General features: G+C 44.0%; 2 protein-coding genes across 4 annotated transcripts; one reads left to right on the top strand and one right to left on the bottom strand.

The window, feature by feature from the left end:
- The first annotated feature begins 12,993 nt into the window (after positions 1 to 12,993).
- Positions 12,994 to 13,594, top strand: LOC101599545 (RNA-binding protein 7). The gene has a single exon (XM_004672196.2). The coding sequence runs from the start codon at positions 13,070 to 13,072 to the stop codon at positions 13,592 to 13,594; it is 525 nt and encodes a 174-aa protein (XP_004672253.2). The 5' UTR covers positions 12,994 to 13,069.
- Positions 13,595 to 17,181: 3,587 nt separating this feature from the next.
- On the bottom strand, positions 17,182 to 25,814 carry LOC101609022 (pyrethroid hydrolase Ces2e). 3 transcript variants are annotated; one of them, XM_004663467.2, is made up of 12 exons: positions 25,687 to 25,814; positions 23,599 to 23,803; positions 22,566 to 22,704; positions 21,595 to 21,728; positions 21,255 to 21,513; positions 20,737 to 20,835; positions 20,351 to 20,491; positions 20,159 to 20,239; positions 19,782 to 19,923; positions 19,216 to 19,353; positions 18,127 to 18,199; positions 17,182 to 17,691 (listed from the first exon to the last, which is right to left on the bottom strand). In XM_004663467.2, the coding sequence occupies exons 1-12, from the start codon at positions 25,760 to 25,762 to the stop codon at positions 17,505 to 17,507; spliced, it is 1,674 nt and encodes a 557-aa protein (XP_004663524.2). In that variant the 5' UTR covers positions 25,763 to 25,814; the 3' UTR covers positions 17,182 to 17,504. The 3 variants fall into 3 exon arrangements, with proteins under 3 accessions (XP_004663524.2, XP_044996751.1, XP_044996756.1); XM_045140821.1 differs by having other exon boundaries at positions 17,623 to 17,761; XM_045140816.1 differs by lacking the exon at positions 19,216 to 19,353.
- Positions 25,815 to 26,551: the final 737 nt, after the last annotated feature.

Consider the following 26,551-nt stretch of genomic DNA (forward strand, 5'->3'; position numbering starts at 1 on the left):
GACCCACATACGCCAGATGCACAAGGGGGTGTATGTGTCTGGAGTTTGTTTGCAGTGGCTGGAGGCCCTGGTGTGCTCATTCTCTCTTGTCCTCTCTGCCTCTTTCTCTTTCTCAAATACATAAATAAATAAAATATTAAAAAAAAATTTTTAAGAAAGAAAGCAGAGAATCATGTTGGAACTGAGCTACTGGCTTAAGGGTTAGGTATGTTCTGTTGCCCATTTCTAGAGTGCTGCTGCTGCTGCTGCTGCTGCTGCTGCTGCTGCTCCTCCTCCTCCTCCTCCTCCTCCTCCTCCTCCTCCTCCTCCTCCTCCTCCTCCTCCTCCTCCTCCTTCTTCTTCTTCTTCTTCTTCTTCCTCTTCCACAACCTCCTCCTCCCCTTCTTCTTCTTCTTCTTTTTTTTTCAAGATAGTGTCTTACTCTAGCTCAGGATGACATGGAATTCACTATGTAGTCTCAGGTTGGCCTCGAACTCACTGTGATCCTCCTACCTCTGCCTCCCGAGTGCTGGGATTAAAGGCGTGCACCACCACATCCAGCTGACTGAGGTGTTTTTATTAAATCTTGTAACTTGGTCTCCAACTACCTGGCTGGAGAAGATGTCACCAGGGATGGATCCTGGGGTTCAGCCCAAAGGTATGCAGAGATGTTTGATCTCTGGATCCCTGCTTGCTTCCTTTTGTTTTGCTGGCTGGTGATGGTTTCTCTTTCTGCTTGGATTTATTGGGTTTTTTGTTTGTTATTTGGTTTCATTTTTCAAGGTAGGATCTTGTTCTAGCTCAGGTTGACCTGGAATACACTATGTAGTCTCAGGGTGGCCTCAATCTCACAGCAAACCTCCCACCTCTGCCTCCTGAGTGCCACCATGCCAGGCTTTCTGCTTAGATTTATGAAGGGGACCCAGCTTCTTATGTCTTAGAACTTCCCCTGGAACTGTAAGCTTAAAATAAGTCCCTTCCTCCCGTAATATGTGGCTGGTTTGGATTCCATCCTAGCAACATGAAAACTGGAAACTGTTTACAACATTTTCCTTTCTATGTTACTATGTAAAGGGAATCATGGTTTAATATTTATTATGAAGGAAGGGTCCATCCTCAATGGCCTCCAAGCTTGGCAATGCCTATCATCTATCTAACAAAATGCTATCATAATTTTGGAAGATTATTTGACATTTTCTTTAAAAATTAAACACACACATGACTCAGCAATTCTACTTTCAAGTTTTTAGCCCAAGAAAATGGAAGTATTTGATTCAGAAACTCATGTTTGAAAATGTTGATAACAGCTTTATTAAAAGTAGTAAAAGTTGGGCTGGAGAGATGGCTTCACGGTTAAGCGTTTGCCTGTGAAGCCTAAGGACCCCGGTTCGAGGCTCGGTTCCCCAGGTCCCACGTTAGCCAGATGCACAAGGGGGCGCACGCATCTGGAGTTCGTTTGCAGAGGCTGGAAGCCCTGGCGCGCCCATTCTCTCTCTCTTCCTCTATCTGTCTTTCTCTCTGTGTCTGTCGCTCTCAAATAAATAAATAAATAAATGTAGTAAAAGTTGTGCACCGAGTGTTGAGCGGATAAAATGTGTCATGTTCATATATGCTATGACATTCAGTCAAAGTGATATGGGAATCTGGGGTGTCTTTGAGGGCAACAAAGCCTTTCTCAACTCTTAGGTGGGCAGTAATTCAGGAGCCAGGGTGTTGGATATGTTGGCACAAGAAGTACTTTCAACCACTGAGTCATATCTCCACCCCCCCCCCCTTTTTTTAAATACCTGGTTCTTCTTCCTGCCTGAGACTTTTAGTGAGCTTTTACTGAGGCTGCATTCTTACTCCTAATGCCTTGGCTAATTAGGATCCTCCATATATGTACAAATTAACAAACTAGGTTCATCTTAACTTGACACCTAACTTACATATGTATGGAAACCAATCAGTCTTGTTCTTAAGATATAAAAACCTGGCTAGGTGTGGTCGCACACGCCTTTAATCCCAGCACTTGGGAGGCAGAGGTAGAAGGACCATCATTTCAAAGCCAGCCTGAGACTACATAGTGAATTCCAGGTAAGCCTAGGCTAGAGCAAGACCCTACCTTAAAAAACTAGGTAAACTAGGGGTGAGGGGAGGGAGGGAATTACCATGGGGTATGTTTTTATAATCATGGAAAATGCTAATAAAAATTATTAAAAAAAAAAAAACTAGGTAAACTAAAAGCAGGAAATGTCCTTGAGCATGTAAGGGGATGAGGTTTCTCTGTTATCTCTTTTTCCCTACAAGAGTCCTACAGCTTCCACTTTGATGGTCAGAGTCTTAGAAGAAGGGTCTGGTCTTCCCTTATCTCTTCTTCCCTAAAGGAAGTTCTGCCTCCTAAGAAGATTCCTGGAAGATTACCCTCTTCTAAGAGATGGGGCTTGGATACCTGACATGAGGGGTAGACTGATGAGCTCAGCTTGCAAGCAGTAAATTCCCATGAAAAACCCCAATCAGAAATACCAAGTAGGCTTTCCAATTTCTGAGGACCCTTTCTTGCCTTACAGCAGGAGTTCTACCTTCTTTCCTTGTCTTAGGTTCTATAATAAAATCATTCTTTTTTTTAAAAAAAATTGTTTATTTTAATTTATTTGTTTGAGAGTGACAGACAGAGAAAGAGGCAGATAGACAGAGAGAGAGAGAGAGAATGGTCACGCCAGGGCCTCTAGCCACTGCAAACGAACTCCAGACTCATGTGCCCTCTTGTGCATCTGGCTAACGTGGGTCCTGGGAAATTGAGCCTCGAACTGAGGTCCTTAGGCTTCATAGGCAAGTGCTTAACCGCTAAGCCATCTCTCCAGCCCAGTAAAATCATTCTAAACTTCGTCCTCTGTGGTCTGTGGATTTTATTAATTGAATTCTTAAGACAAAATCTTGAGGCCACTGACTCAGTAAAAGTTTTGTGTGACCATCTGGCACCCTAATGCCCAATTAAGAGCCAAAAATAGCCCCATCACTCTCAAAGATACCCCAAATTCCTTTATCAATATGATAGACACTGTAACTGGTTTGACAGAAAAGAACATATTCTGTAGACACTAGTACCATTTCCTTTGGCTATTTAGACTATTGAAACAATGAAGCCCAAGAAATTATGGTTTTCCTAAGAATCTTATGCTGTAAGAAGGAAATGGCCAAATTCAGGCACCAGTCATAGGTTTTTATCTATATCTTGGGGCTTGGATATCTGTAGACCCTTTACACTGAACCACAAAGCAGCCTGTAAGGAAATTTGCAGTATGGACAAAGGAATCAAATGGCAGGGAGCTAATGCCCCCTGTTTGTTAAACTTGTAAACTCAAGTCTCTTTTAGTTTTTTAATATTTTATTTATTTGTAGGCAGAGAGAGAATAGGCATGCCAGGGCCTCCTGGCATTGCAAACAAACTCCAGGTGCATGTACTACTTTATACATCTGGCTTTATGTGACTACTGGGGAATTGAACCCAGGCCATCAGGCTTTGCAAGCAAGCAACTTAACCACTGAGCTACCTCTCCAGCCCCTAAACTCAAGTCTTATGTGACGTATTTATATACATTAAAAATAGACCATCATCATATTTTTATTTTTTGTTTGTTTGTTTTTTGGGATAGCCCAGGCTGATCTGAAATTCATTATGTAGTCTCAGGTTGGCTTTGAACTCACAGTGATCCTCCTACCTCTGCCTCTCGAGTGCTGGGATTAAAGGCATGTGCCACCAAAGCCTGTCCCTATTCTAATTTCTTACATGACTATTATTGTTTGTCTCTTGTAACCAATGAGAATACAAGTCACAATCTTTGAGCCCAAGAGCTAATCCTTAACACACAGCAAATCTGTTTGGCTCATAAAACTGGTTACTTCACATGAGGGTTAAGCTCTGTTGATCAGATTAGGAATCAAGTAAGAGACATTCTTGGATGGATCCATGAAGGCATTTCCAGGAAGGATTAACTAACCAGGGAGATAAGGGCAGCCCTTTCAGTGGTGAACTACATAGAAAGAATCTTCAAGACAATTCAGTGCCCTTTGCCTGGCTGTCTGCTCTACTTGCTGGTGTGTACAGAAGGGTTGTGCCACCAGCGTTTGGGGACATTGGAACCCAGCTTCACCAGCCTTCCAACATGGACTGAAGACCAGCCCCTCTTTACAAATCCTTCAGGTCTTCAGTGCCAGGTTGGGACTGCTGAGGTATCCAACTTGTAGACTGAGCAGTTTCCAGGTTCTCTGACTCTCCAGTCTGCTGACAGCTATTGTAGGACTGCCCAGCTCATATCCTATGAATTAATCTAAGAAATCTGTTACCCTGCTTTTTTTTTAAAAAAAAAAGTTATTTATTTATTTGAGAGAGGCAGACAAACAGACAGAGACAGAGAGAATGGGTGTGCCAGAGCCTCTAGCAAACCAACTCCAGACGCATGCGCCACCTTGTACATCTGGCTTACATGGGTCCTGGGGAATTGAACTGAGGTCCTTTGGCTTTACAGACAAACGTCTTAACCACTAAGCCATCTCTCCAGCCCTTACAAAGTTTTTTTTTGAAGCAGGGTCTCACTTTGTATACCATGCTTGTCTAGAATCCACATGTGGTGGTTGCAATTAGGTGCCTCCCATATAAACTCATGTGTTCTGAATGCTTGATCCCCAGCTGATGGTAATTTGGGAGATGTAGCCTTGCGTAGAGGAGGTGTGTTGTTGAGGGCAGGCTGAGAGATGTTATAGCCAGCTCTCCCTTGCCAGAATTTGGCTCATTCTCCTGCTGTTGTTGTCCACCTGCTGATGGCCAGGAGGTGATGTCCAGCCTTTGCTGTACCCTCTTTCTCCTGCCATCGTGGAGCTTCCTTACAACACTGTAATCCAAAATAAACAACTCTCCTCCCATCAACTGCTTCTGGCAGTGTGCTTTGTTCTAGCAAATGAAGGTAATTGCAACACAACAGCAATCCTCCCACTCAACCGATTAAAGTGTGTGCCACCACACCCAGCTTACATCCCCTTTATGATGCATAGAATGAATATTCTACTAGCTCTGTTCCTTTAGAGAGCCTCACTAATCAGACTGTGCTATGAGTGGTGGTTCTAAAGAAACAATTGAAAGGATGAATTTTTCTAGTGGGCTTGATATTATCTGGAGCTGTTTCTCCAACTTTAGTGCTACTAAAGATTTTCCTGGGAGCAAGGAGAGCCCTGATAATCTCTAATTTAAGCTGTGGTTTGAATCAGATACTCCCTATAAACTCATGTGTTCTGAATGCTTAGTCCCCTGCTGGTATCAGTTTGAGAGATGGACCCTTGATGGAGGAGGTATCTCACTGGGGGTGGATCTTGAAGTCTATTAGCCCCCAGTTTGCCAGAGCTAGTTGGCTTACTCTCCTGCTGCTGTTGTCTACCTGCTGTGGCAGAGGTGATGTCCAGCCTCTGCTCATGCCATGCTTTCCTGTACCATCATGAAGCTTTCCCTGGAGACTGTAAGCCAAAAACAAAAAATGTACTCCCCATCAGCTGCTTTGTCCCAGCAACACTAGAACTTGACCTATTTATTGATCTTTTTATTTTCTTATAATTTACTTTTGAGTGATTTAAGAACTATCAGGGCTGAAGAGATGGCTTAGTGGTTAAGCACTTGCTTGTGAAGCCTAAGGACCCTGGTTCGAGGCTCAATTCCCCAGTACCCACGTTAGCCAGATGCACAAGGGGGTGCATGCGTCTGGAGTTTGCAGTGGCTGGAGGCCCTGGCATGCCCATTCTCTCTATATATCTGCCTCTCTCTCTGTCACTCTCAAATAAATAAATAAAAATAAACAAAAAAATTTTAAAAAGAGAACTATCTGAGATAGATGCATGTGGTGGCCATGATTAATTTCTTGGGAAAAAGGAATTTAGTGACTCACTATATCAACCTTTTGAATATTTGTGGAAAAATAAGAAATACAGACTTCTGGTTAAGATGGTGGCGTAGGTACCACGCCAAAGCAGCCTAGGGGGAAAAAAGACCAAAAAAAACCCAGCAAAATACACACTTTTACTAAAAAGTGAAGTGTATAGGAAATTGAAGCAGCAGCAGAGAAGTAGAAGAGATCCAGAGCATCCAGAGCCCGCACAGGCCGGCAAAAGCGGCCCCAGAAACTCCGGCAACCACAGCAGCAGCGCACCAGAAAGCCGCCAGGCTCGGCTCCAGCCACAGGAAAAGCCAGGTGCGGTAGCTTCCCCTCACACCATGCTCTCTGCAACTCAGGAAACATGAAGGGAGAGCAGCGGTGAGCAGCGGAGGAGCAGACCGCGAGGTAGAGGAACATGTAGAGCAGCGAGAGAACCAGAGCAGCTGTGGCTCCCTCCCCTCCCCCACTGCCTGAGCCCAGCTCCAGCAAACAAAGCAGTGGTCCCGGACCGGCCACACCAACTTGGGGCGACAGCGGGACCCAGCAGCTCTGGCACCGGTAACAGAGGCCCCAAGAGCAGCAGACCCAGGAGCAGCAGCAGCGGCAGACCCAGGAGCGGCAGCAGCGAAGACCCAGCAGCAGCAGCTTCAGCAGCAGCAGTGGCTCCAGAAGTGGCAGCTACAGCAGCAGCAGCAACAGAGGCAGCAGCAGCGGTGGGTCCAGCAGCAGCAGCTTCAGCAGCTGACAGACCCAGCAGAGGCAGCTTTAGCAGCAAGCAGTTCCAGCGGGGGGTGGGGGGGGATCTGCAGGGCCACAGTTGCCAGGCTTGGTTGCCCCGCAGGAAAACCCAGTGCCCAGCTCCAGAAATCAGAACAGCAGCCCGACGACCAGGCAGCAACTTGACTGAGACAAAAATCATCCAAGGTAACTGGGATTGCACCAGGGAAGGGTCTCACTTGGTCACAAGCTGACTTGGATCCCTCAACAGACCAGAAATCTTAACCTCTATGTTGATAGAGGATCTGGTTGTAATAATATCTACTCTGGCATACATAATTGGGGCTGTTTTTGATTGAATGTATACAGTGTTTAGTTAACTTTTAGAATCTACCTGTATTTTATTCCACTCAGCCTACTTGAATGCTCCCATAGCAAGGAAACTCAACCCCTAGGAGCACCTTTGTAGATACTCTGAGAGTCTTAAGAGCCACACCTAATACCTTAAGCTCCTACCCTGAAAATATATAACATCAAATCAACTGGATACAGCTAAGAATACACAGCTAGCTAGAAAATCCAAGCATTAACTTAATCCAAGATGCAAAAATATATACATTATAACACAAGGAACACTAGAAGGCAAGACGATATAAATACACCTAAAAGTATTAATGCATCAGAAATGACCTCCAGTGAGAATGAGTTAGAGGAAATGCCTGGGAAATATTTCAAAAGAATGACTGTAAATATGTTCAAAGAAGTCAGAGAACAAATCAAAAGAGTCAAACAGGAACTGAAAGAGGAAATCAAAGGAATCAAAGAAGATGCAGGACACCAATTTAATGAAATAAAGAAGGCAATACAAGACATAAATAAGGAAATAGAAATAATAAAGAAAAACCAGTCAGAATTACTAGCAATGAAGAACACAGTTAATGAATTAAAAAACTCTGTAGAAAACCTCACCAGTAGAATGGATGAAGGAGAGGACAGAATATCTAAGCTAGAAGACCAGGTGGCAGATCAAATACAGTCCAACAAAGAGAAAGACAAACTTATAGAAAAGTATGAGTGGGAATTTCAAGATATTCAGGACACTATGAAAAGATCCAATATAAGAATTCAGGGCATAGTAGAAGGAGAAGAATTCCACTCCAAAAGGATAGTAGGTGTCTTCAACAAAATCATAGAAGAAAATTTCCCCCAAAGTGGGAAAGAAGTGCCAATGCAGATACAGGAAGCCTTTAGAACATTAGCCAGACAAAACCTGGAAAGAACCTCTCCTCGTCATATTATAATCAAACTACCAAACACACAAACTAAAGAAAAAATACTGAAAGCAGTTAGAGAGAAAAATCAAGTTACCTACAAAAGCAAGCCCATCAGGATTACAGCAGATTATTCAACACAAACTTTTAAAACCAGAAGGGTTTGGAGTGACATATTCCAAGTTCTGAAAGATAACAACTGTCAACCAAGGTTACTTTATCCTGCAAAGTTATCCATTCAAATAGACGGAGAAATAAGGACATTCCATGACAAAAGCAGGTTAAAGGAGTATTTGAAGACAAAACCAGCTCTACAGAAAATACTTGATAGAATCCTCCATGCTGAAGAAAAGGAAAAGCACACATATAAGGAACCTAGCAAAAACAAGCAATACTCAGGCTGGAGAGATGGCTTAGTGGTTAAGTGCTTGCCTGTGAAGCCTAAGGACCCCGGTTCGAGGCTCAGTTCCCCAGGCTCCACGTTAGCCAGATGCACAAGGGGGCGCACGCGTCTGGAGTTCGTTTGCAGTGGCTGGAAGCCCTGGCGTGCCCATTCTCTCTCTCTATCTGCCTCTTTCTCTCTCTGCCTGTTGCTGTCAAATAAATAAATAAAAATTAAAATTAAAAAAAAAAACAAGCAATACTCAAATACTAGTGACACAAGAGAGCACAGGTAGAACTGGAACCACACACACACACATAAAATGGCAAACATAAATACACACCTTTCAATAATATCTCTTAATATCAACGGCCTCAATGCCCCAATGAAAAGACAAGGTTTGCAGACTGGGTTTAAAAGCAGGATCCTACAATTTGTTGTCTCCAAGAAACACACCTTTCTACAAAGGATAGACATTATCTTAGGGTGCAAGGTTGGAAGATGGTGTTTCAAGCAAATGGGCCTAGAAAACAAGCAGGGGTTGCTATCCTAATATCTGACAAGGTAGACTTTAGTCCAACGTTAGTCAAGAAAGATAAAGAAGGTCACTTTATACTGATTAAGGGCACACTCCAACAGGAGGACATTACAATCCTAAACATATATGCACCTAACATGGGAGCTCCCAAATTCATGAAACAAACACTATTAGAACTAAGGTCACAGATAACACCAAACATAGTGGTGGTGGGTGACTTTAACACCCCACTCTCATCAATGGACAGGTCATCCCAGGAAAAAATAAGTAGAGAGGCATCTGGACTAAATGAGGTCATAGAAGGAATGGACCTAACAGATATCTACAGGACTTTTCATCCAAAGGCTGCAGAATATACATTCTTTTCAGCAGCACATGGAACATTCTCTAAAATAGACCATATATTAGGACACAAAGCAAGTCTTAACAAATTCAGGAAAATTGAAATAATTCCTTGCATTCTATCTGACCACAGTGGAATTAAACTACAAATCAATAGCAAGAAAGGCTATAGAGCATCCACAAAATCATGGAAACTATACAATACACTACTAAATGATGAGTGGGTCAATGAAGAAATCAAGAAGGAAATCAAAAAGTTTATGGAGTCAAACGATAATGAGAACACAACATATCAAAATCTCTGGGACACATTGAAGGCAGTTCTAAGAGGCAAATTTATAGCCTTAAGTGCCTATATTAAGAAATTAGAAAGGTCATAAGTAAACGACCTAATGCTTCACCATAAAGCCTTGGAAAAAGAAGAACAAGGCAAACCAAAAGTCAGTAGGCGGGAAGAAATAATAAAGATTAGGGCAGAAATTAATGAAATAGAAACAAAAAAAAAACAATCCAAAGAATTAATGAAACAAAGAGTTGGTTCTTTGAAAGGATAAACAAGATTGATAAACACTTAGCAAATCTGAAAAAGGAAGAGGGAAGAGACACAAATTAATAAAATCAGAGATGAAAAAGGTTTCATCACAACAGATTCCAGAGAAATTCAAAAAATCATAGGGACATACTATAAAAGCATATACTCCACAAAGTATGAAATTCTGAAAGAAATGGATGGTTTCCTTGATTTATATGACCTACCTAAATTAAATCAAAATGAGATTAATCACTTAAATAGTCCTATAACAAACATGGAGATCTGAACAGTTATCAATAATCTCGCAACTAAAAAAAGTCCAGGCCCAGATGGATTCACTGCTGAATTTTACCAGACCTTTAAGGAAGAGCTAACACCATTGCGTCTTAAGCTTTTCCAGGAAATAAAAAAAGAAGGAATTCTACCAAACTCCTTCTATGAGGCTAGCATCACCCTGATACCAAAACCAGGCAAGATAGAACAAAAAAAGAAAATTACAGACCAATCTCCCTCATGAACATAGATGCAAAAATTCTCAACAAAATATTGGCAAATAGAATACAAGAATATATCAAAAAGATCATTCACCCTGACCAAGTAGGCTTTATCCCAGAGATGCAGGGATGGTTCAATATACGCAAATCTATAAATGTAATACATTATATAAATGGGTTGAAGGACAACAATCACATGATCATCTCATTGGAGGCAGAGAAAGCATTTGACAAAATCCAACATCCCTTCATGATAAAAGTCCTACAGAGACTGGGAATAGAAGGAACATATCTCAATATAATAAAAGCTATTTATGACAAGCCTACAGCCAACATGTTACTAAATGGGGAAAAACTGGAAGCTTTTCCACTAAAATCAGGAACAAGACAAGGGTGTCCACTGTCTCCACTTTTATTTAATATAGTTTTGGAAGTCTTAGCCATAGCAATAAGGCAAGAGACACACATAAAAGGGATACAAATTGGAAAGGAAGAAATCAAGTTATCATTATTTGCAGATGGCATGATTCTATACATAAAGGACCCTAAAGACTCTACTAGCAAACTGTTAGAGCTGATCAAAACCTACAGCCATGTAGCAGGACACAAAATAAATACACAGAAATCAGTAGCCTTCATATATGCTAACAACAGACACATAGAGGATGAAGTCAGAGAATCACTCCCATTCACAATTGCATCAAAAAAAAAAAAAAAAAGTACCTTGGAATAAACCTAACCAAGGAAGTAAAGAATCTCTACAATGAGAACTTTAAAACACTCATGCGAGAAATTGCAGAAGACACTAGAAAGTGGAGAAACATCCCTTGTTCCTGGATTGGAAGAATCAATATTGTTAAAATGGCAATCTTACCAAAAGCAATCTACACATTTAATCCAATCCCTATCAAAATTCCAAAAGCATTCTTCATGGAAATAGAAAAAACAATCCAAAAATTCATTTGGAATCACAAAAACCCTCGAATATCTAAAATAATACTGAGCAACAAAAATAAGACTGGTGGTATCACCATACCTGATTTTAACCTATACTACAGAGCCATAGTAACAAAAACAGCGTGGTACTGGCACAAAAACAGACATGTAGATCAGTGGAACAGAATAGAGGACCCAGATGTAAGCCCAAGTAGCTATAGCCACCTGATATTTGATAAAAATGCCCAAAATACTCATTGGAGAAAAGACAGCCTCTTCAGCAAATAGTGTTGGGACAACTGGATATATATCTGCAGAAGGATGAAAATAGATTCTTCTCTCTCGCCATGCACAAGAATTAAGTCTAAATGGATTAAAGACCTTAACATCAGACCTGAAACTCTGAAACTGCTAGAGGAAAATGTAGGGGAAACCCTCCAACATATTGGTTTTGGCAAAGACTTTCTGAATACAACCCCAATTGCTCAGGCAATAACACCACAGATTAATCACTGGGACCTCATGAAATTACAAAGATTTTGCACTGCAAAGGTCACAGTGAATAAAGCAAAGAGGCAACCTACAGAATGGGAAAAAATCTTCTCCAGCTATATATCTGATAGAGGATTAATATCTAGGATATACAAAGAACTCAAAAAGTTAAATAATAAGGAATCAAACAAGCAGTCAAAAAATGGGCTATGGAGCTGAATAGTGCATTCTCAGAGGAAGAAATACGAATGGCATATAAGCATCTAAAAAAATGTTCTACGTCACTAGTCATCAGGGAAATGCAGATTCAAACTACATTGAGATTCCATCTCACTCCTGTCAGATTGGCCACCATCATGAAAACAAATGATCATAAATGTTGGCAGGGATGTGGAAAAAGAGGATCCCTTCTACACTGCTGGTGGGAATGCAATCTGGTCCAGTCCTTGTGGAAATCAGTGTGGAGGTTCCTAAAACAGCTGACGATTTTTCTACCATATGACCCAGCTATAGCACACCTAGGCATATATCCTAAGGACTCATCTCATTCCCTTAGAAGTATGTGCTCAACCATGTTTATTGTTGCTCAATTTATAATAGCTGGGAAATGGAACCAGCCTACATGTTCCTCAACTGATGAGTGGATAATGAAGATGTGGCACATTTATACAATGGAGTTCTACTCAGCAGTAAAGAAAAATGAAGTTATAAAATTTGCAGAAAAATGGATGGACCTGGAAAGGATTATACTAAGTGAGGTAACCCAGGCCCAGAAAGCCAAACGCCACATGTTCTCTCTCATATGTGGATCCTAGCTACAGATGACTGGGCTTATGCATGAGAATGAAAATACTTAGTAGCAGAGGCCAGTAAGTTAAAAAGGAGACATAAAGGGAAGGGAAAGGGAGGAGGGTACTTAAAAGGTTGATATTGTATATATGTAAGTACAATGATTGTTATGGGGAGGCAATATGATGGAGAATGGAATTTCAAAGGAGAAAGTGGGGGGGAGGGGGGAATTAACATGGGATTTTTTTATAATCATCGAAAATGCTAATAAAAATTAGAAAAAAAAAAAAGGCAGTCGGGCGCGCCCCAACTTCCGGGGAGAGCAAGCGAGACGGACGTTGACGTGGTGACGTTGGGGGGCGAGGGACGTGGAGGGCTTCCGAGAGTGCGCAGTGGAGGCCGTGGGCCGCGACCCTGGGGCGCAGGCGGGGAGATGGGGAGGATCGCACTCTCTTTGTGGGCAACCTGGTCACCAAAGTGACCGAGGAGCTACTGTTCGAGCTGTTCCATCAGGCTGGACCAGTAATAAGTGTGAAAATTCCAAAAGATAAAGATGGTAAACCCAAGCAGTTTGCATTTGTGAATTTCAAACATGAAGTATCTGTTCCTTATGCAATGAATCTACTAAATCGAATCAAGCTTTTTGGGAGGCCCATCAAAATTCAGTTTAGATCAGGAAGTAGTCATACATCTCAGGATGTTGGTTTATCATATCCCCAGCATCATGTTGGAAATTCAAGCCCTTACCACCACATCTCCTAGCAGCAGATATGAAAGGACTGTGGATAATATGACTCCATCATCACAGATAATTCAGAGGTCATTCTCTTCTCCGGAAAATTATCAGAGACAGGCAGTGATGAACAGTGTTTTGAGACCGATGTCATATGTTGGGAAATTTGGCTCTCCACATGTGGATCAGTCAGGATTTTCACCATCAACTCAGTCACATAATCATACTTTGAACCAGTCTTCAAGCTCCCATTGGCGCCAGGATACACCGTCATCACTGCGTAAACCCAGACAGAATTCTCACCCCTACCTAGCAGATAGACACCATAGCCGTGAGCAGCGTTACACTGATCATGGGTCTGACTATCATTTCAGGGGAGGCAGAGATGATTTCTTCTATGAAGACAGAAATCATGACGGCTGGAGCCATGACTATGATAACAGATGGGACAGTAGCAGAGATGGAAAATGGCGCTCATCTCGACACTAATAGTATTCCTAGGACATGACTAGGGCCATTTCAGGCCCTGTTGACTAAGGTTGTCTGGAAATATTTTGAAAAACTCTACAAGCAGTTTTACAAATTAACCACATTTCTTTACAATTTTTTTTTCTAATTATGCTGTCAAAAGTAGATGCCTCCCATGTCAACAGTAGAAGATTCTGAAGAAACCTTCAAAAGGTTTATGTCCTCTGTAGCATGGGACACAACCTTTGGGCATTCAGTATCACAATAATCCAAGAATCTTCGCTTGATTGGCTTGGATAGTTTAATGGCAGTAAGGGAAAGTCGGGTCTGCCTTCCCCTAGTATTAGCAGCCTTACATGAATTTGGAAAATTCCATCCACCCTCAACTCCTTAAGATACAGACATATAGGGGGTCCATGTTTATCCAAGGTCTGTCTTTTTGCATCAACAAATTGCTTCATCTCATGCCCAACACCAGCATGAAGCTGGCATGGGATAATCCCTCTTCTGTGAATGTTTTCATCCTCATGCAAGGTGTCATTTCAGCAAAAGTAGCCATGAGCTTAACTTGTGATGAAGGCCTTTCCTGTCAGGCCAAGCCCACTGTAGAACATTCCACAAGTTCAAGGCGTCATCTGAGTTACAACATCCTTGCTATTTATGAGGCTGGTGTCAAGGTCGACTGAGTGTGTGTAGTGGGGTGGTCACTCCAGGCCTTATAGCTACAAACATTGCATTAAACCTCTTTCTCAATTTGTTGAAGCAGTTTCTGTTGTGGCTTCCTAGCAAGGTAATAAGCCAAGGTCAGTACAATCTTAATCTTTAGGTCACTATTAACCCTGTGATGGCTCATTATCAGAAAGGCTTTGCTCAGGCTGAATATTGTCCAAAAGACCAGAAGGTAGATTATGAAGTTGAGGGAATACTGTAAGAAATGTTAGCATGACTGAGATCACTTGGCCAGGGGTCCTCTGGATTATCCATCCAGGTAGCATTGGCCATTGCTGTGGCTGCACCTGCATGCTCGGGATGAGAGGTATGTCAAAAGTATCCATGCCTCTACATTCCAGCATTACAGACATTGTGTCCTCTATATAATTTTTTTTAAAAAAAACTTAATACAATTTCATACAGAAATAAGAATTGTGGTTCTAGTTTTATTACATTGATAACCTTCCACCTCAGGGTTTTATAAAGAGGAAAGGTTTTTTTTTGTTTTTCAAAATAAGTACAATTCCTAATCATTTCAGGCAATTTTGAAATGGCAAATTGTACAGATTGGTTGTATTATAAAGAAGTACTTTAATTACTGATTATCCTTTTGTATTGCAATAAATTTCTTCATTTTGGTGTGTGTGTGTGATAGAAAACATCCAAGTTAGTAGTCTGAAATGGCTGTTTTATTTTGTTAATAAATTTAAAAATACAACGTTTCCATGATTGATTTTATTAGAGAAAGGATCTTGGTTATGTTTGAGGATAGGCCATAATGGCTAACTTATTGAAGGATAAATTCTGTGACATTTCTCTTGAGTTTAATCCTAATCAAGAATACATTACATGTCTACTATTCTAAACAAATTAGACTTTTCTCATTATATCATGTTTGTATGACTGGTCGCTCAGGAAGCTAAATATTCACATGTATATTTTTGCATTAAAATAAATTACAATGTTAATGAAATTCCTTTTTCTTTTCCAGAGGAACAAAAATGTCAGTGCATAGATAGTCGTAAAATGGCTTACCGCAAGTATTCTTTTTAGGAAATTGAAACCTGTATGTGCTTCCCTAATCACCCAAATTTTAGAAAACATACATTTTTACAGAGCTCATAATTGTGTACCAGGACACATTTTATCACAGGAATTGTACAGGTTGCTTCTTTGTGAACATTGGAAATGTTATCTTACTTGGTTTATAATTTTTTTAGATCTTGCTTAGTAGAACATCCATGTATCAAGATACTGTTTTATTTTAATTGAAGAATTGTTTATAAAAATTAACACCTTGTAGCCGGGTGTGGTGGCGCACGCCTTTAATCCCAGCACTTGGGAGGCAGAGGTAGGAGGATCGCCGAGAGTTTGAGGCCACCCTGAGACTACATAGTGAATTTCAGGTCAGCCTGAGCCAGAGTGAGACCCTACCTCGAAAAACCAAAAAAAAAAAAAAAAAAAAAAAAAAAAAAATTAACACCTTGAGAAATTTGGATTCTTTCAGTACCACAACATTTGTACTGTTATTCCCTTATATTAAATACATTTTAAAAGGCAAAAAAAAAAATTAAAAAAAAAAGAAAGAAATACAATGAATGATGTTGGTTGGTTGCTTCTACCATCTCTGGATAAAAGGAAAAGAAAAAAAAAGAACAAGCTCAGAGTTGAAATTTCTCAGCTCAAGATGTGCATAGGTGATCTAAAAGTTTCTGAAAAACCTCCTGAGTACTCCCAGTCTGGCACTGAAAGCCTGATCTGGACCAAAGCCAAAACGTGCCACCTCCTTTGGGACAGGTTCTTCTCAGTTTCCTTCCAGGAAACTCCCTCCCAGACACACCTAGGGGCGCGTCTCCTTGATTTCACTTTTCATCAAGTTGACAATCAAGATTAACTATCCCAGCAGTTTAAATTTACTGAGATTTGGTTAGTCAAGTTAATCAAGTTTTCTACTGACCATTTATAGATATAAGAAAACAAAGGATTTACTCAGTGATGAACATAGAATTCTTCTTCTTTTTTTTTTATTTCGAGGGAGTGTCTCATTCTAGCCTAGGCTGGCCTCAAACTCACAGCGATCCTCCTACTTCTGCCTCCCAAGTGCTGGGGTTAAAGATGTGTGCCACTATGACCACCAGGATTTTTTTTTTTTGATGTATTTTCATTTAAATATTTGCAAGGAGAGAGTATGGGCATGTCAGGGCCTCTTGCTACTATAAATGAATTCCATATGCATGCAGTACTTTGTACAACTGTCTTTATGTGGGTACTGGAGAATTAAAATGGGCCAACTGGCTTTATTAGCAAACACCTTTAACTGCTGAGTCACCTCCCCAGCTTGGACATAGAATTAAAATTTTTTTAAAATATTTTTATTTATTTGCAAACAGAGCGAGAGAGAGTATAAATAAATACATAAAAAGAGAGAGCGCATCAGGGCCTCTTGCCACTGCAAAGGGACTTCAAATGTGCCACTCTCTATATCTGGCCTTATGTCAGTACTGGGAATTGAATGTGGCCCCTCAAGTTTTTCAAGAAAGCACCTTTAACCACTGAGCCATCTCTTCAGCTTAAAAATATTTTATTAACAATTTTCATACATGTACATAATGTATTTTGATCACGACCCCTTCCCCATTATGGAATACAGAATTTTGACACATCCACACTCACAGCGTGGTCAACATTCCACCAAGTATCTGCTTCATTTGAAAATGATCTGGGGCTTGGAAAAGAAGAGAAAAAGGATGGGGAGCCAGTCATGGTGCTGCATACCCTTAATCCGAGCACCTGGGAGGCAGAGGTAGGAGGATTGCCGTGAGTATGAGGCCAGACTGAGACTACATAGTGAATTCCAGGTCAGCCTGGGCTAGAGCGAGACCCTACTTCTGAAAAAAAAAAAAAAAAAAGATGGGGTAAAGAAAAGAAGGGAGGAAGGGGTCCAAACTCAGTCAGTGTGGAAAAAGGTGAGTATCCATTGGTGTTTATAAATACACACTGTTGTGGAGACATTTATGTGTCTGTGAAACAAGACATGGCCAAGGGATGTTTGGTAGCAAGGAGATTGCTCTCATAAGTGTTTGAGTAGAAAAATGGAAAGGAGATGCATGGACACATGAAAGATGGAGTCAGTTATATCTCTTCTGAGTGTGTGGGGCACCTCAGGCTGATTTGATCTGCCCTCATGACAACCTGGCATCCTGGCAACCCAACACAAGTGCTACAGCTCCATGTGGTGGCTCTCAGCCCTCTTCTGCTCCACCATCTTCTGGGGCAGGGTCTTGGTCCAAAACTGCAGCCTGTCGGCCTTCAGCGCATGGCCCACTGTAGTCTGGATGTCCAGCTGCAGGTACTGCTCGTCCTGGTCTAATATGGGCCAATGGGGCAGGTCTTTGCTGTTGGGGTTCCTGTGGATATGCCCTCCCAGTGGGGCAGGGCAGGAGTCATTCTGAGCCCTGCTGTATTCAGATCTGTCCCCTTGATTTGGATCAGAATAAAATAATGGGTGAAGCAGGCCAGAATCTGTGAGGACTGAGGAGCAGGTGATATAGGTAAGCAAAGACCACCCACTAGTGTCTGCTCCATGTAAGACAATGGCATCTGATCCATTCATTTATTTCTCTCAGAGGCAGACAAAAATGATAACACTGTGTCCCATCAAACAGATCACTGGGAGATTACCAGTGACATGCACCCACAAGAGGCCCCTGTCTGAGTGGGTCCTGGCATTGGGGGAGGCTGTCATGTGAAGGACTCTTGCATGCTAATGAGGCCTTCACAGGCAAGGGGAGCCCTGGATGGGGACTAGCCCCTGGGAGGATAAGGGCGGGGTGTCGTCTCACCCATGTCGGGCAAAGTTGGCCCAGTACTTCATCATCCTCCTGCTCAGCAGCTCCTCCTCCTCAGTGAAGTCAACTGCAGAGAGGAACAGGACAAGGGTTGGGGTCCCGGCCACTGCACGCAGCTGCCTGCTCATGTTCCGCTCTCCCCGTCCCAGCTCTAGCCTGACACTGGGCCCAGGCCTGGTTTCCTCCCATCCCCATCACTCAGGCTCCAGGCCTGCCCTTGCTCTCCTTTCCCTGCCAGTCTAGCCTCTAACTGAATCTTTCCTAGGATCACTCCTGCCCCAGAGTGCCCTCCTCCCCTTAGGCACAAGGAAGTCATCTAAGGGACACTCGTGCCCTTCAAGCACCTGCCTGACACCAAGAAATGTCACACTCCTAAAATCCCAGCACTCTAGAAACTGGGCAAGAGCACAGCAAGGCCAGCCTGGACTACATACTTTTAGTACATCTGTGCAGCATGGTGAGACCCTTTCTCAAAAATAACTAAAATAGGGCTGGGGAGATGGCTTAGGGGTTAAGGCACTTGCCTACAAAACCAAAGGACCCAGATTCAATTCCCCAGGTCCCATGTAAGTCAGATGCACAATATGGCACATGTGTCTGGAGTTCTTTTGCAGGGCTAGAGGCCATGGCACACCCATTCTCTCTCTCTCTCTCTCTCTCTCTCTCTCTCTCTCTCTCTCTCTCTCTCAAATAAATAAATAAAAGTAATTTTAAAATAACTAAAATAGCCAGGCATAGTGGGATATGCCTTTAATCCCAGCACTTGGGAGGCCAAGGTCGGAGGATGGCTGTGAGTTTGAGACCAGTCTAGGACTACATAGTGAATTCCAGGTTAGCCTGGGATAAAGTAAGACCCTACTTCAAAAAACAAATAAATAAAATATCCCTCTACTCTGATGCATGATTGGTCCGCCCCAAGGGTGGAGTAGGAAAGGGCTTGGACTCTAACCCTGCAACAGTCTTTTAAACTATGAGCAGTCTTTTAAGCATACCTGATCCAGCCCTCCCTCCAGCCAGTTGCCATATCTGGTGAAAGAAATCACCCTTTAGAGACCCAACTCCTGCAGAATGAGGAATACCTACACTTATTGCCCCAGAAGGATAATCCAAAGACAAAGGGAACCTCATCACCATGGTCAGCCTTCACATGGGGCGGCTTGATGTCTTTGAAGATGTTGGGGCGATGCTGGAACTCATAGAAGTACACAGGGGCATGGGAACCTGGGGACATGGACAGGTTGGGACATAGCGACTCCTCACTTAGAGATGCCCTGTCTCACCCTTGATGACAAGATATCTTGGTTCAAGCTAGCTGGCATGTAGACAATGGGTGAGGAGCCTCACACCAGAGAAGAGGCTGTAAGAAAGACCATGGTTAAGTCATGGCATTGGACTTTCTATGTGGACTTCCTCTCTATGTGGTTTGGGCAAATAACTAATCTCACCAACTCGATTTCTGCATCTGAATTTGGGCAAAATGGCAGTGTCTTACACCAGACATGAACATTTACTGACATGAGTACCACCAAGTGCCTGACTGTTAAGTCCAGAGAAAGATATGGGGGGAACCAGGACATCACACAATTTGCCTGTGACCCACAGCTCTGAGGTGCACTCTGAGCATCAGGCCTCAGTTACAGATTACTCACGCTGAAAATGTGCTACTTGCAAGGCAGGGATCACAAACATGAAGTCCTCCATCATCTCCTGGAACTGTGCCTGGAGAGTCTGGTGGTCTTCAATGTCTCCTATGTACTCCTCCATCAATAGGTCACTGACATCAGGAAACATCTAGCCCAGGGGGAAATCAAGGAGAGGCATGTTAGAATTCCAGGGCAAGGAAGTAGCTGGCTTAGGGTGAGTAGATGGAACTTGGGATGGGACAAGATGAGAGAAAAAAAGACAAACTCTAAGGTGAACCCACCCAGGAATCGAAGTATTCATCAGTCTTTTCTCATGGAGGTCTTGGCACGGGCAGACACCTGGAAGTTTCCTATTCATTGGGGTACAACTTCAGGAACCTTACCAACTGTCGTAGTGTGTTCTGCACAATAGCATGGATGGTTTCTCTGTCTGCTCCTTTCAGGGTATCAGCAAAGCCCATGAACTGGACAGTGGGTGGATAGGTTCAAGTTGGCATGGGCCTGGAGCTGTGACCAACCCCCCAGCCCAGCCCAGTACGTTCCTCAGTCCACTGGAAAGCGGAACTGGGCCTCACCAAGGGAATGATCCAGCCATACTCATCATTATTGACACCAATGATGCTGGGGACAGGTTGAAAGTCAGCAGAGGCCAGTAGCTCCTGAGGGTGCCTCGGTAGAAAGGCCCCATCTACCACACCAGGGGTCATTGTAAAGGCCTGAGGGGACATTCAAAGTCAGGGATGGAGATTGTCTGATGCTGAATGAGTTAATTCCACCCCTTCTTGATGCTCATACCCATCTCAAGAGATAGGATACCTGGTTAAACTGAACTTGGTCTCCATTTTGCCTAAAAGGCTACAAGGACACCAAGCCACAGAGAAGAGATAGTTCGTGAGAGTAGTAAGGACTTCCTGCCCCACATCGTATTGCTCCCCTTCATACCCACTAACACCACTCAAACCTTGGAAATAGCCAGAATGTCCTCTCCACTCTTGCTCCGCAGGCAGCCCAGCAGGGACTCTGAGTTTCCCTGATCACATCCAGAGAGGTTGGCCACCACCTGTAAAGGGACCAGACAAGGTCTGGCTCATCCTTTCATGTAGGGGGAAGGGTTTTACCAACACCCCAGCTGAGTGTAGGTGTCCCTCAAGCCCTCAAATCTCATAGAGTATACTGTGTGGATTGTGGCAGGTGTGAAATTGTTCCTACTTCCTTGTAAGGTGACAGCCAGAGGAGCAACCCCAACCCTTGGATACATTGCTCTGGACCCTTGATTCGGCTTTACTGCCCAGAGAAAATAATCAGTGTGAGGCAGAGGTATATGGATTCTGAACTTGGAGCTACTCAGCAATTACATAAAAGGAAGAAGTGCCCAAGGCACCTCCCTTGTCCTTGTGCCCACAGAGCAGATGGAGAACCAGAGGCTCCGAGAGTGAGGCTGAGGCAGAGGGTCTGGGCTTAGTGGCTGAGGACACTCACTCTGTAGACCCCCTCATGGGAGCTGAAGATGAGGCCAGGCAGCACAGCCACCCCGCTCTGCATGATGGCTCCGTGGAAGAGTCCTCGGGACATGGGGGACACAACGTGTGAAGACACACTTGTGCCTCCTGCTGACTCGCCAAAGATGGTGACACGGTCAGGGTTGCCTCCGAAGTGGGCAATGTTCTGCTGGACCCAGCGCAGGGCGGCCACTTGGTCCAGGTATCCCCAGTTGCCGCTGGCATGGTGGTCTCCAGTGCTGAGAAGTGGCAGAGACAGGGGTCACAGGACTGTCCTTGTCCTGCTTCTCGCCCATGGCTCAGTCCAACCCCAGGCTCACCTGAAAAAACCCAGGACACCCAGGCGGTACTGGATTGTGACCACCACCACGTCCTCAGTGGCTGCCAGCATGGATCCATCATACAAGGAAGCCATGCCACAAACTAGACCACCACCATGGATCCACACCATCACCTGGAGAAATCCAGACAGATGCCAGGGGCTCCCACCCTGCCCAATCCCCATCTGGGCTGTACCCTAGACTATGCATTGCCTTGGCTCTCTGAAATTGCCCACTTAGGTAGATCCAAGCAGATGCCATGATCTGTGTCTAGGCAAGTGATCCAAGTTTTGTCAGGAAGACAAGGCCTCTCAGCCCTTAGTCTGCCCCATCTACTGAAGCTGCCACAAACCCTTTTAGATGGAAAGAAAAGAGGTATGTCTTTGGTAGTGCCACAGGTATCCTCTATTCTTATGGACCAAGCACATGATCCATTTTGAGGGACTTAGATGACCTCAAAGTTCATCTTTTGGGCCCGTGAGTAGGCTTTTTAGGCACAAGTTGGTAAGGTTAGTCCTGATTCCATCAAGCCACAGCTTCTTATCTCTAAGAGCCTCCAGGGATCCTTATCCCTGTGGCTATAAATTAATTGGCCACCATGAGTAAGAAGGCCATTTTGGACATGACAGTGAGAGGTTTCTCATCAGGGTCCACAGTGAAGCAAGTCCCAGGCTGACCTTAGCCTTTCTAGCTGTCCTGCATAAGAAAACGTACTCCTAGGGCTGGAGAGATGAAGGCTTTTACCTGCAAAGCCTAAGGATCCAGGTTCAACTCCCCAGAATCCAGATGCACATGGTGGTGCAATGCATATGGAGTTCATTTGCAGTGGCTGGAGGCCCTGGTGCACCCATTCTCTCTGTATATATATCTGCCTCTCCCTCACTCTCTCTCTCTCTCAAGTAAGTAAATAAATAAGTAAAATAAGAAAGATATGTCCTTCTACTCTAAGCTGACCATGACCCGACACTCACAGGAAGGTTGGAGCCCTCATGGGCATGGGCAGGCGAATAGACACTGAGGTACAGGCAGTCCTCAGACACGGGGATAGAAGGTGGGATGACATTGAACAGGATCCTGAAAAATTCCATTTCTGAGGTACTTTGCAGACACCTGTTAACAATGTCAGACAGTTATTCCAGGGACTGGGTAGTGGTCAAAACCACAAACTCCCAGCCATCAACTTGCTCATCATGATGGTCCTGATAACATAAGATCCTTCTTGAAAGCCTGTTCCTACCAAAGTACAGGCCATAAGCTCTGAGGAAGCTGGGATAGAGCCTAGGCTTCCAGGAGGCTTCAAGGTTGGTGGGGTCTTATATCTCATTCCTTCTGAGGATGGGAAATTGATATGCCTGAAAGTCTCTATGGCAACCCTTGACCACATGGTTTGACAGTTATTACTTAGCCCTGTATCAACTAAGGTCTGGAAAAGAAGAGCTCCCCCTACAGGAGCTGCATGAATGAGCGGAGGTTAGTAACCCATTGGTAGTGGGTCCTCCCTCATCCACAGTCCAGACTCTCAGGAATCCTTGTCTTTTCCACACTCTTCAGTTATCAGCCCATACATTTATTTCTTGTCTACTGACACTCAATTTTATTAACAAAATGACTTTGGATGGCACAGATATTTGGGGAACACATGTTCTCCTCAGAGACATAAGTCTCTACTGCTTATACCTAGAGCCTCTTCCTGGTTAAAAGAGCAAACCTGAACCTCTCCAAAGACCCTAGTGATAGCGAACACATGATTTAACTTGAATCTCAGGACAAATGTGCCCTTATTCCTCTCTGCAGTACCTAGAGCTCATACCCTGTAGATACAAAGCCCTGAGCCAGGAGCCTGCCAGAATTGCTCTAGTCAGAACCTTGACAGGCTCTTTGGAAAATGTAGGTGGGAATCTACATGGATGGAGGAGCCACTACAGCCTGGCCCAGGGCTCAAAGCACACCACTTTCCTCCCCAACCATCAAGGTCTACAGTATTTGGGCCCCAGGAGGACTTACATGGCTGGGTGTGATGTCCCATTTCTCACACCATTCCATGGCTCAGGAGGTTCAGGGGGTGCAAACCTCAGTGGTCCTAGAGGAGGCTTGGCAAAGGGAATTCCCAGGAAGGTGTGGATACCCACTTTAGTACCATTCAAGTGGACGAGGCTGCCTCGCACTTGCCCAGTGTTTGTGGCCCTGATGGGGCTGACTGTGTCCTGGCCTGTGGATGGAGAGATGCCATCACTGTTTGTTTTGCTCAATCAACTGCCACCACACTGTGTTTCCTCCTCCCTGTCACTCTCAACTCAGACTTGTCAGAGACCCTGGACTGCAAATACAGTTTCTAATCACTTTCTGCCTGTCACACTGTCAGGCCCTACCCATCCAATCAGGCTTACTGAGGGGTCTTGGGACTTGGCACCACTGATCAGCCCTAGTATCTTCCAGCAAAGGGTCACACGAGTTGACGGCAAAAGTCTTTCTATCAACTCTCCCAGGCTCTCTGAACCACTAGAAGGACTGTGGGAATCAGATGGAAAGATTCCCCATCCTCTGGGATCTGGAAAAAGGTGACAAGAAAACATCATCCATGCCAAGAGTGACGGGAGAGGAGCTATAGGGATGTGCATGTACAATACGACTACAAAAAGCTCAGCCTGCTCTGGTGGGGATCAGGGAGTGAAGGGGTAATTGAAAGCCACCAAACGACTCTCTCTCTCTCCCTCTTTCTCTGTCAAATAAATAAATAAATAAAAAGGAAAATAAGAATAAAACAAGAGGGCTGGCTTGGCGGTTAAGGTGTTTGCTTGCAAAGCCAATGGACCCTGGTTCGATTCCCCAGGACCCAAGTTAGCCAGATGCACAAAAGGGGTACATGCATCTGAAGTTTGTTTGCAGTGGCTGGAGGCCCTGGCGTGCCCATTCTCTCTCTCTCTCTCTCTCTCCTTCCCTTCCTCCCTCTTTCTCCACCAAACAAATAAATAAATAAAAAGAAAAGGAATTTTTTTTAAAAAGAAGGTCACCAAATGACCCCAAGTCCTGGTACTGGTACAGGTTAATGATGAACACAGTGGGTTTGCTAATGCTCCTCTACCTTGGACTGGTTCTTGCCATAAATGTTGTGCACTCTTCAGATAGGCATGAAGGTGTCCAGTATGCCCACCTTTCCCTGCTGGGTGTGTCATCTCCACCAGTTCCCACTCTCTCCCACAGCATTACATTCTGTCACTGAAGCACAGAAGGTCTGACCTGTTCCCATAAGATAAGCAAGAAAACTCCAACCACCCTGGTGATCTGTTGCTGTCCTCGCCCCACATGCTTCACATGAATCAGTGTGTTTGGTGCCAACTGGTATGACTGAGGCCAGGGCAATGGCCACTCTTGGACACCAGAGGACAATTTATCATATGCCTAAGTCCAAAGTCACACCCTTGTCCCCAGTTTGTGTGATAGCTACACAAGATGGATGTCTTGTCACATGGCATCTCTGTCCATGTAACTCATGGAGGCCACCAGCCATTGATGCCTGTTGCTGAAAATGGTGTCGCTTCATCCTCAAAGAGAAGTCCCCCAGGAAATGGTATGTAGTGAGATGAAGCATCCTTCCTGCCAGGAAGTGGCAAAGTCCAGCCTGGAAAAGGAGGTAGCTGGGATCCACAGGAGAAAACCAGGATAGGTACACACATTCTTCTTTGTCTACTTTTGTTTCTTTTTTAAAAAAATATTTTATCTGTATTTATGTATTTATTTGAGAGAGGGAAAGAGGGAAAGGGAGGGAGAGAGAGAGAAAAAGAGAGAGAGAGAGAATACATGTGCCAGGGCTTCCAGCCCCTGCAAATGAACTCTAGATGCATGCGCCACCTTGTGCATCTGGCTTACGTGGGTGCTGGGGAATCAAACCGAGGTCCTCAGAGTTGAGTATCTTGCATTTCTGACCTGTGTGTGACCCTCCCTGAGAGCTTTGGTGAATGCACTGGATGGTGTACTTTCCTGTACTGTCCTGAGTAAGTCCTCCCTCCCTCTTCCCCAACCATGGTCTGGGTAGGTAACTATACAGAATTGGCAGCTCTGACCCTTATTCACTGTCCCCTTAGGGAGTCTCACCCTGCACGCAGAGAAGAAGCAGGAGACCACAGGCTACAGCATTCAGGCATTCAGAAAGTCGGTGGTTCAGTGGCATGATTAGCTCCAGACTTGAGTCTGTACTGATCTTGGAAGCACTGTGTTTCACCAACAGGAAGCAAAATATAATGGGTCTGTCCCTCCAGGAATTTGGACTCAAAGAGAAGGAGGCAGGAGCTCAGTGGGCAGGGCAAGATAGTTGTTGCGAAACTGCACAGTGACTAAGCAGAGCTAACAGGAGCCAGGACAATGTCACCTCCTCTGTGCTCCTTCTTTGGTCTCCTTAGAGGGCATAGCGAGGCTTCTGAGCCCTTCTGGAATGCCGGTCAGTGGGGGTCCTTTAGTGGTCTTAAGGCCTATGATTTAGCTGGGTGGGAGTGGGGTCAGTTACAGGCCCATAAGCAGGAGTTTCAGAAACACAGAAAACCTGTGTACATACATCAAGGCTGTTAGGATCTAGAGCTCCCATCCAGCCCAGTCTGACTTTCTGGAGGAAGTGGTGTGCGGACCAACTTTAGACAGCCTTGAGTGCCAGCTGAGAATGTGCCTCCTTGACATTGTCTTTCCAGTCCTGGTAGTGCATAGCATCCACATCCGGGTATTACAGGCCTTCCACTTTGGTGCCTTTCTGGGTGCTTCTCCCCCAGACAGAGCAAAAGCAGGGCTTTTCTTATTTCCCAGTCCTTAAGGCCTATGGTGGACTCAGTATCTCCCCTTCAAGGTACTTTGCTCCAATCTGTGGTTCCAGCCCCTGTCTGTATAGATGCTGCTGTGGTTTGAATGTAAAATGTCCCCATAGGGCTGGAGGGATGGCTTAGCCATTAAGGTGCTTGCCTGCAAAGCCAAA

This window comes from Jaculus jaculus, chromosome 1 (assembly GCF_020740685.1).
Source record: "Jaculus jaculus isolate mJacJac1 chromosome 1, mJacJac1.mat.Y.cur, whole genome shotgun sequence".
In the NCBI taxonomy this organism is placed as follows: domain Eukaryota; kingdom Metazoa; phylum Chordata; class Mammalia; order Rodentia; family Dipodidae; genus Jaculus; species Jaculus jaculus.